The sequence below is a fragment of the Plecotus auritus genome (assembly GCF_963455305.1).
Source record: "Plecotus auritus genome assembly, chromosome: 12".
NCBI classification, from domain to species: Eukaryota; Metazoa; Chordata; class Mammalia; order Chiroptera; family Vespertilionidae; genus Plecotus; species Plecotus auritus.
The window spans coordinates 14,799,942-14,816,639 of record NC_137778.1 but is presented as its reverse complement, the minus strand read 5'-3'; the positions used below and the strand labels follow the sequence as shown (position 1 = coordinate 14,816,639).

Here is a 16,698-nt window from a genome sequence, read left to right as displayed (position 1 = left end):
CAGCCCAGGTGGCGATCTGAAACAACTGGGAGGTGATGAGTAGCATGATATCGTGAAAAGAATGTAGGGCTGACGGGATATGAGGGATTTGAAGACTCTTTGTGATTTCAGGCAAGTCATCTAACATTCAGGGCCTCAGTTTCCCCACCCATAACATGAAGATAGCACCTGTGCATGGGGGTGGGGGCGCGCAGTTTGCTCTGATATGTAGACACGTCTTTTAGTCTTGGACACCAAGAGTCCACTATTGTTTTTTGAGAAAGAACTCATTCAAGAGAAAAGGTAGATGGTCTTAGCCAAGAGTGATGAGAACATGTTTGGGGACAGAACAGAGGAGTGACAGCTCAGGGGACTACTGGTGTTGGCCAGTCAGCCTCTAGCCTGGCCCCTACAGGCTGGTGCCTGAGGAAGGCTGAATACCCAAGAACCTTGGTGAGACTCGGGGAGCCTAAGGCCACCAGCGTGGGAACTGACATGTGGCCCTGGGCAGAGAGGCAGAACCTCCCCCTCACGGGAGGGCGCCCTGCACCAGGGCTGTCTGGCTTACTCTGTGGGAACTGGTACCTGCAAGGGCAACATCCACCCACCTGTCCCCTCCCCCTTCCCCCACCGCCCCATGTAGCACCTGTCAAGCTTTGGAGGCAGCTGCTTCGGATGTCACGGCAGAGAGCTGAACCCAGAGGCCAGACTCAGTTCCCCAGCTCAGGTAGGAGCCTCCTGGGACAGCCCCAGAGGGGACACCCCGAGGCAGAGGCAGGCACCAAGCCCAAGAAAGACTGACAGTTCCTGTTCATAGGACCATTGTTTACCCCAGACTTGTGCATCTGGGGAAATCGAGGTCCCAGATGCTTGCGAATCAACTGAGCAGGTAGCTATGGGAGGCTTTGAAGAGGCATGAAAAGGCCTGACGGCACAGGGGGTCACACCAGTCCTTTCAGCAGCGCCCTGGCAGTGCCTCCTCTGTGGGCCCAAACCCGGGCATCGGCGGGGCACCTCTGCCCTGAGGCCTGCTGTGGAGGTGGGATGTCCACTGACCCAGGACCAGCTGGCCCTTCTTTCTCAGGGGAGAGCTCTAACCACCCACCTGGAAGGCTAGGAAGACAGGGCCAGGGCACAGAAGGCCTCCCGAGGCCCGGAAATGGTTTGGGCCTCCTGGCACTCAGGTCAGAGAACGCTGAGCCGGGATCCTGGAGGTGGCAACTGCAGAGAACACCACCCTTTCCCCCCACCCCTCCCGCCGGGCCAGCAAGGCAACCAAGGGAAGCTTAATAATTCCATATTAAAACTTAGAAACGGAGCGTCCTGAACAGGATGGGACTCAGCATCTGATGAGGGTGCCTGCCAGCTGGTGCTGACATCTCTGGGTGGGGGGCCATGGAGTTGAGTCTTGGGAAACTGCCAAGTGGGTTTGGCTGCTGCTGTGGGAGGAACTGCTGCTGGGACATTGAAGTGCTACAGGACCCAGGCAGGAGGGAGGCGCCCAGGAGCAAATGCTCCTCTCCCCTTTCCAGCCTCTTCTAGCGCCTCCTACTCGCAGAGCCTAACAGAGCAGCTGGCAAAGGCAATAGCGGTTGCACAGGGCCAGCGCAGCACCACCCACTGGAGATGAGAAGGAAGACCTGTGTACCCGTGGGCTGGAGCTGGTGCCTGCTCTTGTGCACATGTGCACACACACACACAGATACACAGAGGTCCTCACACAGATACACACACACAGATCCCCACACAGATGGATACACATACAGATACACATACATGGATACATACACAGTGATTCACAGATATACATAGATACACACAGATACACATGCAGATATAGACACACAAATACAAAGATACAGAGACACACACATAGACACACACAGATACACACATGGAGAGATAAATACACACACATAGGTATACACACACATCAGAACCACAAAGCGACTGGATTGTGTCCTGCCCCTTGGGTGTCAGAGCTAAGTCAGCAAAACCCATGGCCCTGACTGGCAGGCACTTCACTGATTCTGAACCTCCAGCCCCTGGACCCATGAACTCCCAAAACAGCTCCTGGTTTGTGACCCTTCTGTCCAAAGGCAGCTCAGAATTCTCCATCTCTGGACGGCCATGTGGGCATGTGAGGGAAGACACATCAACAGTGCTGGCCCCACTGTCCTGCAGGAGAGTCCCGGGAGCTCAGGGGAGCAAGCTCTGCACCACATTGCTCCGCACACGGGAAACACAATGGAACTCCTTGACTAACAGGAGGTTCGCGCTAAACAACGCTCTTTGGGTCTCTGTTAAATGTCACCGCCTCGGAGAGATCCTCCCACCGACTCTGTCCACTTGGGTCCCTTTCTCACCCTATTGCTCCCCATCACTGTGTTGTCACTTCCCGCAGAGCACATGTCATGGTATGCAATTCTATTTTCTTTTGGTTTGTTCTTTGCCCATCTTCTCCCCTAGATAGACTCACAAGGGCAGGGCCATGCCGGTTCCTTCCCACGACACACTCAGGACCTGGCCCAGAGCCTGGCACCTGGTAGATCTCCATAAGGGTTTGTCAGATAACCGACTTAAAAATGTCAAACGGTTCTAGACGAGGTGCCATGGACTGAAGGATGGTGGATCTCTGAATGTGTGGTGGGTGTGGCATAAGCTCGGAGAAGAACGTTATGGAAGGCGGTTGCTCTCCTCTCCTACAAACCATATCCAGATCAAGAGGATGGCGGGCACCCTCCGGGGCATGTCTGCCGTGCTGTGGTCCTAACCCAGGCTTCTCCCTCATCACAGCTTCACTTCCTGACCCTCTGAAGACATTGGGCCCACGGAACATTCGAGCCAGTGGGACCCATGGGTTCCACCACAGCCACCTGGGGACATTGAGAGACACTGGTCTGCGGACCCTACCACTCGTTTCTGATTCTTTTAGGTCTATGATTCAGTGTGGCCTAGTGCGTCTCCAGAAACTCAAGCTTAAGCCCTGACTCTGCCACATGTTGTGTGAACCTCTCTGTACCTCGATTTCTCCACCTGTAAGATGGAAATAACAACATCCCAACATCAGAGGTTTGTTGTCAGGATCAAAGTCAACCCTGTGCCTAAAGCTCTTGGTGCAATGCCGGATTCAGAGTAAATACTGAATAAAGGTAGCTATTATTGTCATTATTATCTCACCACTAGTTAGCGGCTGACATGGGGCAAGCATCCAAGCCTCCTGATCCTGGATCCAGTGTTCTTTCCAACACGTCACTCTGAATGTGCACACAGCCAGACTCAGTCCTTGGCAGACAGGACACATGGCCGCTGCCCTGGGACCCTTCCGTCAAATCGCATGGTGGAGAGCTCTGCCCCTGAGACCCGAAAGCAGCGCGGAGCCCTGCAGCACAGGTAGCTGGAGGCAGAGGAGTTCAGCAGTGCAACTTCGGTCCCTTGGGAAGCCCTCTGGCTGCTGCTGCTAGCATTTCATTAGGGAACTATTGGGAACCAAAAATAGAAGTTCTTAGGGGAGCTTAATCCTCTGGGCTTTACAAAATAGCCTCTGGAGAGTCCCACGCATCAACCACCAGGGGGCCCTATCGTCCCGTGAAAGTGGTTGCTGATGGCTCAAAAGATGTTTCCATGAAAATCCCAGCCCCCTTCAGCAACCTCATGGCACAGCCTTGTCCTGCTCAGGACCCTGTGGCTGGGTCCCCACCCATCACCAGCTCCTGGTCCTAGGGAAACCTCTTGTAACTCAGCCCCTGCTCTCCTCCTTGGGGACCCTTAAGAGCAGGGACAGTTCTTGCATTTATTTTTCTGCATTTATTTTCCTGGCTTCTTCCCCCACCTCATCCCTCCTCCAGGACCTAGCACAATGCTGGACACATGGTAGACTTGCAATACCCACCTGGTTGGTTGGTGGATGGATATGTGAAATCCAGTGTAACTGATAAATTGTGGAAAAACTGCCTGAGCTTTGAGGGAATGGTGAGAGAGTGTGGAGTGACAGATCAGAGAGAGGGTTATGGCTGATGGTTAGGGGGCGGGTCATGACTAAATGGGAAAGGGGAAGTGAGAGGCTCAAACAGAAAGGCAGTGGTTGTGTTTCAGGGCCCCAGGTAGTGAAAGGCTGCCCAATGCTGAGGTCACCTTTCCCTGGGGCCCTGGGTGGCAGCACCAGGAATATGGGGCAGGTGGGCCCACGCAGCCCCCAGCCATAGCTCACCTGTCCTCCAGGTGAGTGTCACTAGCCCCATGGCCATCCTTACCCGCTCCTGTCCATCAGGCTGGGAGCTCCCACAGGTGGGCCTGGATCACACTGCCTTCCTTCACATGTCCTTAGTCCAAGAGAACTTTTTTCAAGAGAAGGCCAGGAATTTCAGAGTCTCTGCTACAGTCCAGCGTCCTGCGTCCTAATTCCTGCCCTGGGGTGGGCCTCCCCAGCAGACTGGATCTTCGGGTATAATGAGCAGAGTGGAACAGAGTGAGACATGCGTTGGAGCCCAGCTCTAGGACCTATTAGTCGTGAGAGGCATGGTTTCCCTGGCGAGTTACCTCTCCTTCCTGAGACCTAGTTTGTCATCTGTAAAATGTTCATACCCCCTTGCCCAGGATCAAATGAAAGAGCAAATACTGAGTGTCGGCCCCAAGGCTCAGGCCTAGCGCAGTGAAGTGCCACCATCGAAATCGTCATCGACACAGCAGTGGGTGTGGACAAGGGGCCCACTGGGCCACAGCAACACCCACTAATGGGGTAAGTGGGTAGAGGATGCAGGAAGCAGGTTTGGCTTGGTGGGACAAGTACAGGGTGGGCTTGCTCACAAGCCAAGAAGATACAGCAAACTGAATAGCCCAGGAAGTGGGGATGAGAGGGAAGCTCACCAACAAGACAACAAGAGCGTGAGTGACCAGGCCAGCTCCAAATAGGACCACCCCCCACACCCGCTGGGGACCTGGGCTTCCACTCTGGGACACAGGACACCGCAGGGTCCCACTCCAGGCTCTGCCTCCGACCTCGCTCAGCCACTGGGTTTTCCCTCTCGGTTCCGAGAGCCCTGCTTCCCTCCGTCTGCAGCTCACTCTGCTTCACCCTGTTGGCAACGCTTTTCAGTTCTCCTCCCCCAGCGCCCTCCACAGCTTGTGCCCCCGACTCCCACCCCCAGGGGCCTCCAGAATCTCAGCCTGGGAGCCCCAGCCTTCTCCTCCTCCTAGAGGGGAGTCGTGGTGGTGACCAGAGCAGGGTCTCAAGCAGGGCCTAGATTGAGCTGAGGGGGAGGGTTGGAAGAACAAGGCCCTGGGCCTGCCTGGAGGGTGGAGCTGGGCCCAGAGCCAGGGCACTGAAGACCTGGGCAGAGGCCCAGACAGCCCAGGTGAGGTCTGGACAGGCCCGGCACAATGGGCACACCTGATACTAGGCCAAGTCTCTGCAGCAAGGCCGAGTCTCGGGCGGGTGGCTCCTGAAGTGAAGCCCTGGGCTGGGCCCGGCAATCAGAGGAGGACCTCGGTGACCCCACAGGGAGGGGCGGGCAGCCACGCAGGGACTGGCAGGGATGAAGTCTGAGCGGGCTTCAGAGCGGGTCTGCAGGAAGCCACAAGAGGAGAGGCAGCTCAGTCAGCCCCTACCTGGCGGGATGGGATGGGATGGGATGGGATGGGATGGGATGGGATGGGATGGGACGGGACGGGATAGTTACCTTGGGGGAGGGTTTTCTTTCCTCCCAGCCTCAAGGCTTTCTCAGACTGTCCATGCTAGTTACCATCTGCTATGGTGGTTGCTAGGGAAACCACTTACTATTTTTATATGTTCCCCACATGACAAGGCTGTGGAAAGGCTCAGGTGTGGTAGGTCCAGGAGTGATCCTGAAAGCAATGCCCACCAGGCTGGGCTGGAGACCTTGGCTGGAGGTTGGCAGCTGTTCTGATGCCCCAGGAAGGGGTTCGGGATTCAGACCCACATCCCTGAGTATGCGTGGGAGGAGGTCACCAGGGAGAGGGGTGACCTGGGTGTGAGGGTACCAGTGCATTCATTCATTCATTCATTCATTCATTTTGTCAAACACAGGAGGTGCTGGGCATTGTGCTAGGTTGGCTCAGGACCAAGGGGTTTCCTGGGATGCGGGACTTCCAGTGCAGAACCTGGGAAGTCCAGAAAGGTTGGCCACCCTATATGAGGCTCTCCCTGTTTCGGGGAGACAGGCTCATAAGTAGGAAATTACAGCAAAGTGGGTGTCAGCTGCCAGGGACCCCAGAGGAGGGGAAGGCTTCCTGGCAGAGGTGCGTCTGGATTGAGTCTTGTAAGAAGGAAATATAATCCTTTAAAGCAAAAAAATAAAAATAAAAAATGACAAGTAGATGTGGAAGTAGGGGCCAACAGACAGCAGGCTGTGAGCTCCGGGATCTTGTTTCTTTCTTTGGGTCCTGCAGACGCACAATGATGTAAATCCCCCGGCCAGCCTGTGTCCCTCCCCTGCGCTGCACCGCCGTGTGGAGCCTGTTCGGGCTGCCCGGGTTTCTGTGTGCTTGGTCCTGGTCAAGGCTATCTGGGGTCTCCACATGAGACTCTCATTCAGAAAAGACCCTTACTGGGGTGCAGGAGGCCTGTAAAGTGCAGGGCAGGGAATGGGCAGAGCTCCAGGTCCTGGGGGAAGGAGCAGGGAGTGGGGAAACAGTGGTCTTGGGCCATTCCCAGGTCCTGACGGTGGAGGCCTTGCCCACTCTGCAGAGATGGGCCCTAAGGAATGGAGTCCTAGCCCACACGCTGCTTCGTGATGCAGGAAATGGTGGCACATACGTGAGTCATCTCTTAAGTGTTCTGAGGACTTCTCACCATTTGTATACATTGCTACATCATTTGTTTTGGGGCAGAAAATCCCAGTGAGGACTACCTCGGCCACATGAACAATTTCAGCCTGAATTCCAAGCCAAAGAATTCTGCTTAATAAGTTCCAGGCCCGTTAGTCTTGGATGGCCATCAAGCTCCCAGCTTCCTGAGTGGGACCCAGGAATTCACCGTTAAACTCTCTAGTCTGGACACACTAAAGAGTAAAGCAGAAGTCAAACCTGGTCCTCAGAAAGTTCTCCCGAGGGGATTGGTGAGGCAAAAGGCGGCCTTTCTCCTAGTACTTCTGGGCCCATCTGTATCACAATCTCCTGGGAGCTCGTTAAAAATGCAGTTCCAAGCCCTGGCCACTGAGGCTCAGTTGGTTGAGCATGTCCCATGCACCAAAAGGTCACCGGTTTGATTCCTGGTTAGGGCCCATGCCCGTGTTGCAGGCTCAATCCCCAGTAGGGGGTGTGCAGGAGGCAGCCGATTGATGTTTCTCTCTCTCTCCCTTCCTCTGTAAAATAAATAAGAACCTTTTTTTTTTTTTAAATGAAGTTTGCAGGCCATGTTCTAGAACTACCTGGGGCCTGGAATCAACATTCTGACCAGTCTCCCTAGGAGATTCTGCTGCTTAATGTACAAATTCTCTTTTGGGGGTATCTGCTATCCTATGTAATAAAAGAGTAATATGCAAATTGACCAGCACACCAAGACACAAGATGGCCGCCCCCATGTGGTCAAAGATGGTTGCCCCCATGTGGACACAAGATGGCCACCACAAGATGGCCTGCAGGGGATGGCAGTTGTGGGAAGTTAGGGGTGACCAGGCCAGCAGAGGAGGGCAGTTGTGGGTGATCAGGCCAGCAGGGAGGGCAGTTTGGGGTGACTGGGCCAGCAAAGGAGGGCAGTTGGGGGGGACCAGGCCTGCAGGGGAGGGCAGTTGGGGGGGACCAGGCCTGCAGGGGAGGGCAGTTGTGGGTGATCAGGCCAGCAGGGAGGGCAGTTTGGGGTGACTGGGCCAGCAAAGGAGGGCAGTTGGGGGGGACCAGGCCTGCAGGGGAGGGCAGTTGTGGGTGATCAGGCCAGCAGGGAGGGCAGTTTGGGGTGACTGGGCCAGCAAAGGAGGGCAGTTGGGGGGGACCAGGCCTGCAGGGGAGGGCAGTTGGGGGGGACCAGGCCTGGATTGTGAGTGGGATGTCCAGTGGGATCGGGCCTAAACGGGCGGTCAGACATCCCTCAAGGGGTCCTAGATTGGAGAGGGTGCAGGCTGGGCTGAGGGACACCACCCCTCGCCCCCGTGCATGAATTTCGTGCACCGGGCCTCTAGTTTATTTTAATAAAAGACTAAGTTTTTGTGTCAAAGAAATTCATCTCTACTATAAAATCTCCAGGATGAATCTATAACAGGGATCCTCAACCTCAGCACATCTGACATTTTGGACCAGATAACTGCTTATCATGGAGGACTGTCTTGTGCACTGTAGGATGTTCAACAACATCCTGGGCACCAGAGACCATTCGTGACAACCACAAATTTAAAAATAACTCTGGACATGAGCAAATGTCCATTAAAGGGGGAAATCCTCCTTCAAAAGGGATTTCCTTATGAAATCAGACCCAAGTCTAGTGTGTTGGGTGTCCTTCACTGTCCTTGGAATGACCTCCAGGCCAGGCTCTGCCCACAATGGACCCTAGCCCTCCTCACCACTTTCCAGCTACAGATGGGGCTGAACCAGTTCACTCTCTCCTGGCCATGGAGGAAAGCCAGACCCTTTACTACCTCCCTCTCCCTTTATCATCTACCTACCCCTCGGCTCTCAGCTCGTGGGTGCCCCCTGCTGCCCGGTTCCCCTCACAGGCAGGGGAGACAGCAGGAGGCTCCCCCTTCTAAGTGGTGCTGATGAGGCTCCAAGGAGAGGGCATCTGTGGAAAATTCTTTTGTGAAAATAAGTTTATTTCTGTGCTTATTCTAAAGCCAACATGATCACAGTAAGAAATTTGGCAAGTACAGAAAAATATAAAGAAGAAATAAAAGTCACTGGTTAATTCAACCACCCAGAGGGACGCTTAGAGGCTGTTATTACCATCCGGGCTGGCATGTGGGCAGGAGACCCAGGTGGACAGAGCACATGACCCAGGACAGTAAAGGCATTCGGGTTCCCGGTCAGACGTCTGCTTTATTCAGACCCAGGTGACCAGAGAGCCACGCAGCCGATTTTGTAGACTTCGCCCCCAAGTGTCTCTCTGCCTCACCCTCCCAAGAATCTGCTCCTACAGACAGAACATCAGAGCTCGTCCTTTATGTCAAAATGGGGCTGGTCTTCGGGCTTGAAGTCCAGGTTGGGGCTGCCGTCCTCGTTGAGGATTCTTCGGGCCGTGTAGCCGACGATGGGATATTTGGCTTTGTACACTTTGGTGAAGACGTCATCCAGGGCTTTCAGCTCCTCGGCCGTGAGGCCCGTCTTGAGGAGAAAAACCCAAGAAACGGGTGGGGGGTGGGAATGAGGCAATCATGTTTGGCAATGCCTCTTGCCACCCCCCACTCCTTGTGCAAGAGAAAGAAACACCTCAACAAACCAAATAATGGACCACTGACTTAGTAAGCGACAGCCCTGTGGGGTGGGGAGTGATGTGGGGGCGGGGGGGGGGGCGCAATGGCTTCATTGTGTTTTTCTGTTAGACTAATGTAGGAATTCAGGACTCCAGAGGACACCCAGCCTGGGACAGGACGGGGGTGCACTGGTTCATTCCACGGCTCCCTATGTCCTCCCATTATAGATTTATACACCCTCCTAAGTTCTTAATTTGTTTCTGTAATGTGGCGGTTAAGAGTTTGGCTCATCAGAGCACAGCTGGGTGAAGGCCAGCCTTTCTGTTGGGATTACACAAGCACTGAGGTGGTTTTAGTTCATGCTTCCTTCTCCACAGAAATGTGAGCGTGGGGGAGACTCAGCTTCTCAACCCCCTTCATCCCCTGAGCTACCGAGGGTGGCCTGGGGAGGGGGTCCCTGAGACCAACAGCAAATCTGTAGGAGGCGGGGGTGGCAGTGCAGACTGTCAGGGCTGGGGCTGCCAACGCCGGCTGGAGCCAAACTGTGACGCTCCCTGAACATGATCACGAGTTCACGAGTTTGGACTTGACCCTGGGGAGCCACGGAAGGTTTCTGACCAGGAGTGGCACTGTAGGATATCTACTTCAAGAAAACAGTTGGCCGCCACACCAAGTGGACTGGAATGCAGGCTAGTTAGGAAGCTTTCCTGGAGGGAGGGAGGGGGAGAGGGGGAGGGAGGGAGGGAGGCAGGCCATGGCCAAGGGGGTGGAACACTAGACAGAAGCTCAGAATCTGGCTCACAGTGTCATGGGTGAGGTCTGCAGGATCCAGGGACATCTTGGCTACTCCTCTGGTGGAGTCCTTCCCGGCCAAGGCATTGTAGGGGGCTCCTCGTCCATAAAACTCTGAAGTGGGGAGGAAGGAGCGGGGTGTGAGTGTGGATGTGCACGCAGGGCAGCCAGGAGGTTGCATATGGCAGTGGCCGGAGGGGCTGGGGGTCTGAGATCCAACCGATCCTAAGAAAGGCTCCAGGCCTGAGGAGAGGGAAGGCAGTAACCCCCAGTCATCAGTTTGGATTCGAGTAATTCAGAATATGGAATGAGTAGCACATTGCTGGGCTGAGATACAAAAATAATCTCTTAAAAATATTTAAAATCTGCCGAAACCGGTTTGGCTCAGTGGATAGAGCGTCGGCCTGCGGACTGAAGGGTCCCAGGTTCGATTCCGGTCAAGGGCATGTACCTTGGTTGCGGGCACATCCCCAGTGGGAGGTGTGCAGGAGGCAGCTGATGGATGTTTCTCTCTCATCCATGTTTCTAGCTCTCTATCCCTCTCCCTTCCTCTCTATAAAATATCAATAAAATATATTTTAAAAAAATATATTTAAAATCCAAACAAGAAAAATGTTCAGTTTTCTTAAACGTTGGGAGAATCACCCCGGCCGGTTGCTCAGTGGTTAGAGCATCAGCCCACAAACCAAAAGGTCTCAGGTTTGATTCCTGGTCAAATCGATGTTTCTCTCCCCCCTCACCCCCTTTCCATTCACTCTCTAAAAAAGTAATGGGAAAAATATCCTTGGGTGAGGATTAAAAAAAAATGTTGGTAGAATCTAAGTTTATTTCCATTCCACATCCTTTGTTTGGTATCAGACAATGAACCATGACAAAACTACTTCCATAGCATTTGTAGTTACCAGTTGGGAAACCATGACATGGCATTAAAATGTTCTACGATCCCCTCTTTGTAACATTTTTCCTCTCATTGCTTCAACTAGGGTAAATCATTAAATATAGATTTGATTCCATAGGAAATGGGAGCCAGGGAAGGCTTTGAACAGGAGATTGGCATTATTAGGAAAAATCTGTCTAACACTGGCAAAGCTTGTGCCCTCCATCTGGGGGCAAAGGACTTGCCCCGAGTTCCCTCCCTCTCCTCACCCCTCCAGGGCCCACCCTGCCGAGCTCCCCAGAAGTAAGGACTCAGAAAGCCAAGCCACTTACCCTTCCCAGAAGTGACATCAAACACCACGCCCTTCACCGCCATGTAGATGGGCTGATCTTCCTAGAAAGCAGGAGAGAAGCTGTGAGGAGGAGGCGAAGAGCCCAGCTTTTCCAGCTCAAGTCAGTAAAATCTCTTCCCTCCTGGGCTGTGCAGAGAGGAGAGGAGTTGGTAGAGTCACAAAGCAGCTGTAAGGCGTCCTCGGCGTGCCCACTCACAAGAACTTGGAAGAGTTAGAAATATCACGACAAGCCCATGGCTATGCCATTCTTTTTAAAAAACAAAAAACACAGGAACTGAAGCAACTCTATGTAGGTAAAAAATTTAAAGAATATTAAATGATGAATTATTTAAATCATTCCAAATTTTCTTTCATCTTCGTTAAAGAAAATGAAAATATATATACATGGACATCGTCAGTGTAAATTATCTATTTTATGTTTTGCTTATTTTTTTTAAATATATTTTATTGATTTCAGAGAGGAAGGGAGAGGGAGAGATGGAAACATCAATGATGAGAGAGAATCATTGGTTGGCTGCCTCCTGCACGCTCCACATTGGGGATCAAGCCCACAACCTGGGCATATGCCCTTGGCCGGAATCACATAACTTCTGAGGCGTCCGTTTCTCTAGCTGTTAAGTAGGAATAGCACCCACTGACCTTGCAGATGCTGAAGGAAAGGGTGTACAGAAGTCCAGTAGTGGGTGCTGCTGTTATTCCCTAATGAGCTCCTACAAACAGTCCCCAGAATTGCTGTTGACTTGGTTCCGAGGCTCCAGGTTCCAGAACGCTTGCTCTACCTCATCTTGTTTTAAATGGCACGACTTAGCCAGCTGGCAGACTGCATTTTCTTTGGGATGATCTTCTGCCTCTCCTTCACTGTGATTATTTATTCCTCGACGTGATTGCTTAAAAATGGGGTTATATATTTGCCCAGCGTCACAGAGCCAGTGAGAGGGAGAGCAAGTGTTCTGGAACCTGGAGCCTCGAAACCCAAGCCCCAGTCCACTCTCTGGCCTGCCTGACCAGCGGACACAAACACAGGGACAGTGCGCATGTCTGTGACCAGGACAGGGGGAGTGTATCCTGGGAACTTCATGACCCAGGACCACGAGGAAAGACACAGGGAGTGGGTCAGAGGGGCCCAGATGGAAGGGAATCGGAGGACCACCTGCAGAGTGGAGCAAGTTTTCACCTTTCTGCTGGGCCTTGGGCTTGCCCTACCATCTGGCCTTCCTCCCTGCTGTGGTCAAGCAGGGCCACGTGTGCCACTGTGACAAGGGGACACTGAGCAGCGGGCAGAAGAGGGAGGGCTTCTTCCACAGCTGGGAGGGAGAGGCCAGGAGCTTGGGCGCAGGCGGGATGGCAGGACCCAGCAGGTGGGAACAGAGCAGAAGCTCCTCACGGATGACTCTTCTCCTTGGAAATGAGGAAATTGCTGGGGATGTTTTCTTCCACAAAACTAATTGGGCCCTCCAAGGGTCTAAGCCCAGGTTTTGCTTTTTAACTGCAATGGGTATTGGCAACCTATTGGTGGATCATGGAATCAAGGTAGTAATTTATCAATAAATTTTTTTAATGAAATAGAAAAGTTTAAGAACAGGAAATGGAAACCATCGGAGTGCATCACACATGGAAAGAACAAGCCTGTTGCATGGAATTCATGGAACTGCTGTTTCAGTGCTGCGTGTGTTGGATGCCCCGCCAATATGTCTACAAGCCTTCCTTCTATGGTATAATTAGAGGGTGGTTCCCCGCTTCATTCACCTGTCTCTACCCAACAGCCTTCACTGTCTGTATTAATGTCTGTCCAGAAGCTCCTTTTGGAGGATGTTCAGTCCCACTCTTCACTACGGTAAAGCTTTAGGAGGAAGACGGCAGAAGACAAGTATTCTCGTGCCCCACCCACCCCCCAGCACAGATTCCACTAGAGCTGGCGACTGAGCACAAATTCTGGGAGAATGGACTCTGAAGAGGCACCAAGGAGGCCGATGCTCAGCAGGCTTTCGGAGGACTCGTTTATGTCAGAAGGGCAAGTAGAGCTATTTTCATACTCCCCCGTGAGAGGGACTCACTCTGAGGACCTAAAAGGCCCCAAAGGAGGACACTGGGTCAGGGCCTCATGCGGAAGACCCAGAGCACAGTGTGGCTCTGTGCAAGGCCAGCAGCCAGGGCCCCGTCTCCCATGATTTACAACCTGGAGCCTCCACTGGAGACGCTGTGCAGCTCCCTGCCTGGGTGCCCGAGCTCTGGCCACAAACCACACAGCAGAAAGCGGGATGGCACAGGTGGTCTGCCGCCTTGGCTCTCATCCAAGAAGGCTGTAGTAGAAGTAAGACATTCATTGCTAGATGTTTCAGGAAGACTTGTTATACAAGCCCACGATCTCACAGCAGAAACTTTTGGGGGTCAGCTATGTTTGGAATTCAGAATTTGTCAGATTTCAGAAAGGTATTATGGGGCACAGACCATGACACCTACAGAGGGCCCAAGGCAGCACCCCATAATCAACTATATTAATATTTCCACAGTAAAGCATGAACATGCATATTCATACTAAGTAGGATAAACGGAGACTATAGACTCATCAGCTCTAGCACGGTCCCATCGCCAAAGGAGTTCAGATCAGATTGAGTTTTGCTGTCCAATGACCTTTTAGAAAAACCTTCTGGTCTTCAGAGCTCATTCAGTTTCTGAATTGCATAAGACTGTGGACCTGTTATACCGCCTTTTGCTTATATCTTTTTTTTTTTTTAACAGGAAGTCACAGTTTATTTTTTTAAAATATATTTTTATTGATTTTTTTACAGAGAGGAAGGGAGAGGGATAGAGAGTTAGAAACATCGATGAGAGAGAAACATCCATCAGCTGCCTCCTGCACACCCCCTACTGGGGATGTGCCCGCAACCAAGGTACATGCCCTTGGCCGGAATCGAACCTGGGACCCTTCAGTCCGCAGGCCGACACTCTATCCACTGAGCCAAACCAGTTAGGGCAATATATCTTTAATAATTAATAAAGTAATAGCAGTTAGATTTATTTAGGCTTACCATGCTGAGACTACACCTGGCCTATGCTAAGCACTTCGCACATCACCATCTCATTTAATTCCCACCCACCCCCAAAATCTATATAGAGTGGGAACTCTACATTTATAAAATACATAAATATGTTTTATTGATTTTTAGAGAGGAAGAGAGAGAGGGATAAACATCAAGGATGAGAGAGAATCATTGATTGGCAGCCTCCTGCATGCCCCCTTTTGGGGATCAAACTAGCAACCCGGGCATGTGCCCTGACCAGAAAAACGCCCGTGACCTCCTGGTTCATAGGTGGATGTTCAACCACTGAGGCACACCAGCCAGGCTAGAGTAAGAACTCTTATTACAGTCATTATGATGGTCATTCAACCAAACACGGAGGTGTTGCTGTGAAGGTATTTTGTAAATGTGACTAACATCAACAGTCGGTTGATTTTATGTAAAGGAGACTGTCCTGGATAATCTGGGGGCACTGCTTACATCAGTTGAAAGGCCTTAAGGATAGACTTTGAGATTTTCCTAAGGAAGAAGTGAGCCCACTGTGGGCTGCGGCATCAGCTCCAGCTCAGGTTCCCGGCCGCCCTTCCTACAGCCTGCCCTACAGATCTTAGACTTGCCTAGCCAGCCCCATGATCACATAGACCAGTGGTCGGCAAACTGCGGCTCGCGAGCCACATGCGGCTCTTTGGCCCCTTGAGTGTGGCTCTTCCACAAAATACCAAGTGCGGGCGCGCATGTACAGTGCGATTGAAACTTCGTGGCCCATGCGCAGAAGTCGGTGTTCGGCTCTCAAAAGAAATTTCAATCGTACTGTTGTCATAGACCAATTTCAACTGCCCCTCCTCCCTTCCTCTGCCTACAAACATCCAATGGGTCCCCTACCCAAAATATTCTTTGCTTACCCTGTTTCCAGCTCAAGCTTCCCTCTCTCCTTCCCTCAGTTACTATCAATCCATTACATTAGCTTAAAAAACCAAAGGTTTTCCCCCAGTCCCCACCCTGCAGCCCCTGGTAGTGCTGCTGCTCATACCCTCCACACTGAACTCTCTCTCCTTGGGTTCTGCGCTGGGGCCCCTCCAGATCTCCCCCATGTTTAGAGATTTATTAGTAGGACTGGACTCGGCATAAGGTTGTACTCAGAGTAAGGTTACAGCGATGTGGTAAGGACCCACAGCCTAGGACAAGAGAGAAGGACACGGGGAGTCTGGAGCAGCGAATTTCGGCCTCAAGGGCACAGGCGCGAGGAGCAGGTTTGAGGAGTCAGCTGCAGAGGAGGCCTGGGACATAGGGACAGGAAGACGAAGTGCAGGGAAAGCCTGGATCACCCCTGGGCGAGCCCCAATTCCCGCCTGACCCAGGAGCAGGCTTTGTTTCCCTCCCTCTCTCCCTCCCTCCCCTGCCACTCCCCCCAAAGAGTAGGCAGAAGTGTCTGCCCCCCAAAATTCCGAGGCTCCTTACAGACCACCAGCCAAAGTGCTCTCAAGAGGGCAGCTCGAGGGAAGAAAAGATAGAGGGAGTGGGGTCTTCTGGTTTAGTGAAGGGGGAAAGCTGGACGCCTCGTTTGCTGAGGACTCCCCCTTATCCCTGGTTGGCCATCGGGGCCTGGAGAGAGGAGGCCGGGCAGGCCAGGCGCCCCAGCTCCAAACCCGGGCTCCGGGAGGGGGCGCCCGCCGCGGCCCAGGCCTCCCCGACGGTGTGGGCGGCCTCTGGGTCCCGGGCCCACCCCCCCACACACACACCTCCCCTGCCTCGGCCCGAGCTCCCCGCGTACCTCCTCCCCGCCGTAGCGGGCCAGCTCCTCCTCCGTGAAGAGCCGCACCGGGGGCCCCCGCTCGGCCGGGCGCGGCGTCTGCCCGGCCCGGACTGCGGGCAGCCCCGGGGCCAGCGCCAGGACCAGGAGCAGGGCAAGCGCGGCCAGCGGTCGCAGCCAGGGGCCCGCCATGCTGAGCGCGCCGAGCAGGGCCAGGGGACTCCGGTGGCGGGGCCCGCGCGCCCCCGCCCGCCCCCGCCCCGCCCCGCCCCGCCCCGCGCGCTCCCGCCGCCCGCAGCCCCGCAGCCCGCAGCCCGCTGCCCGGGGCTGGAGTCAGCCTGTCCGCGCCGCTGGAAACAAACTAGGATTACAACCTAGCGCTCCTGACTGCGGGCTGAAACGGGAGCCAAACAGCGACGTAGTGCAGTGGTTCCTGATGGGCTGCTTAGATGCCACAGCCCAACTTTCCAGCCCCGGGAAGGCATGCAGGGGCGAGCAAAGTAGGTTTACAGTTGTTCGTGTGGAAAAACTGTTTCGCGTGCTCACAACTGTGAACCTACTTTTGCCCA

The 16,698-nt window shown here is 53.5% G+C and overlaps 1 protein-coding gene across 1 annotated transcript; it reads right to left on the bottom strand.

Moving 5' to 3' along the window:
• Nucleotides 1-8,727: 8,727 nt before the first annotated feature.
• On the bottom strand, nt 8,728-16,374 carry NENF (neudesin neurotrophic factor). Its single transcript, XM_080647710.1, has 4 exons — nt 16,151-16,374; nt 11,340-11,400; nt 10,141-10,244; nt 8,728-9,249 (listed from the first exon to the last, which is right to left on the bottom strand). Exons 1-4 carry the CDS (start codon nt 16,319-16,321, stop codon nt 9,073-9,075), a joined length of 513 nt encoding a protein of 170 aa, XP_080503836.1. The 5' UTR covers nt 16,322-16,374; the 3' UTR covers nt 8,728-9,072.
• Nucleotides 16,375-16,698: the final 324 nt, after the last annotated feature.

Coding starts and splice junctions, on each gene's coding strand:
- NENF (XM_080647710.1), bottom strand. CDS start 16,321: ATGGCGGGCCCCTGGCTGCGACCGCTGGCCGCGCTTGCCCTGCTCCTG. Junction 11,401..16,150: donor CCCGCTACGGCGGGGAGGAG/GTACGCGGGGAG, acceptor CCTGCTTTCTAG/GAAGATCAGCCCATCTACAT. Junction 10,245..11,339: donor TGATGTCACTTCTGGGAAGG/GTAAGTGGCTTG, acceptor TCCCCACTTCAG/AGTTTTATGGACGAGGAGCC.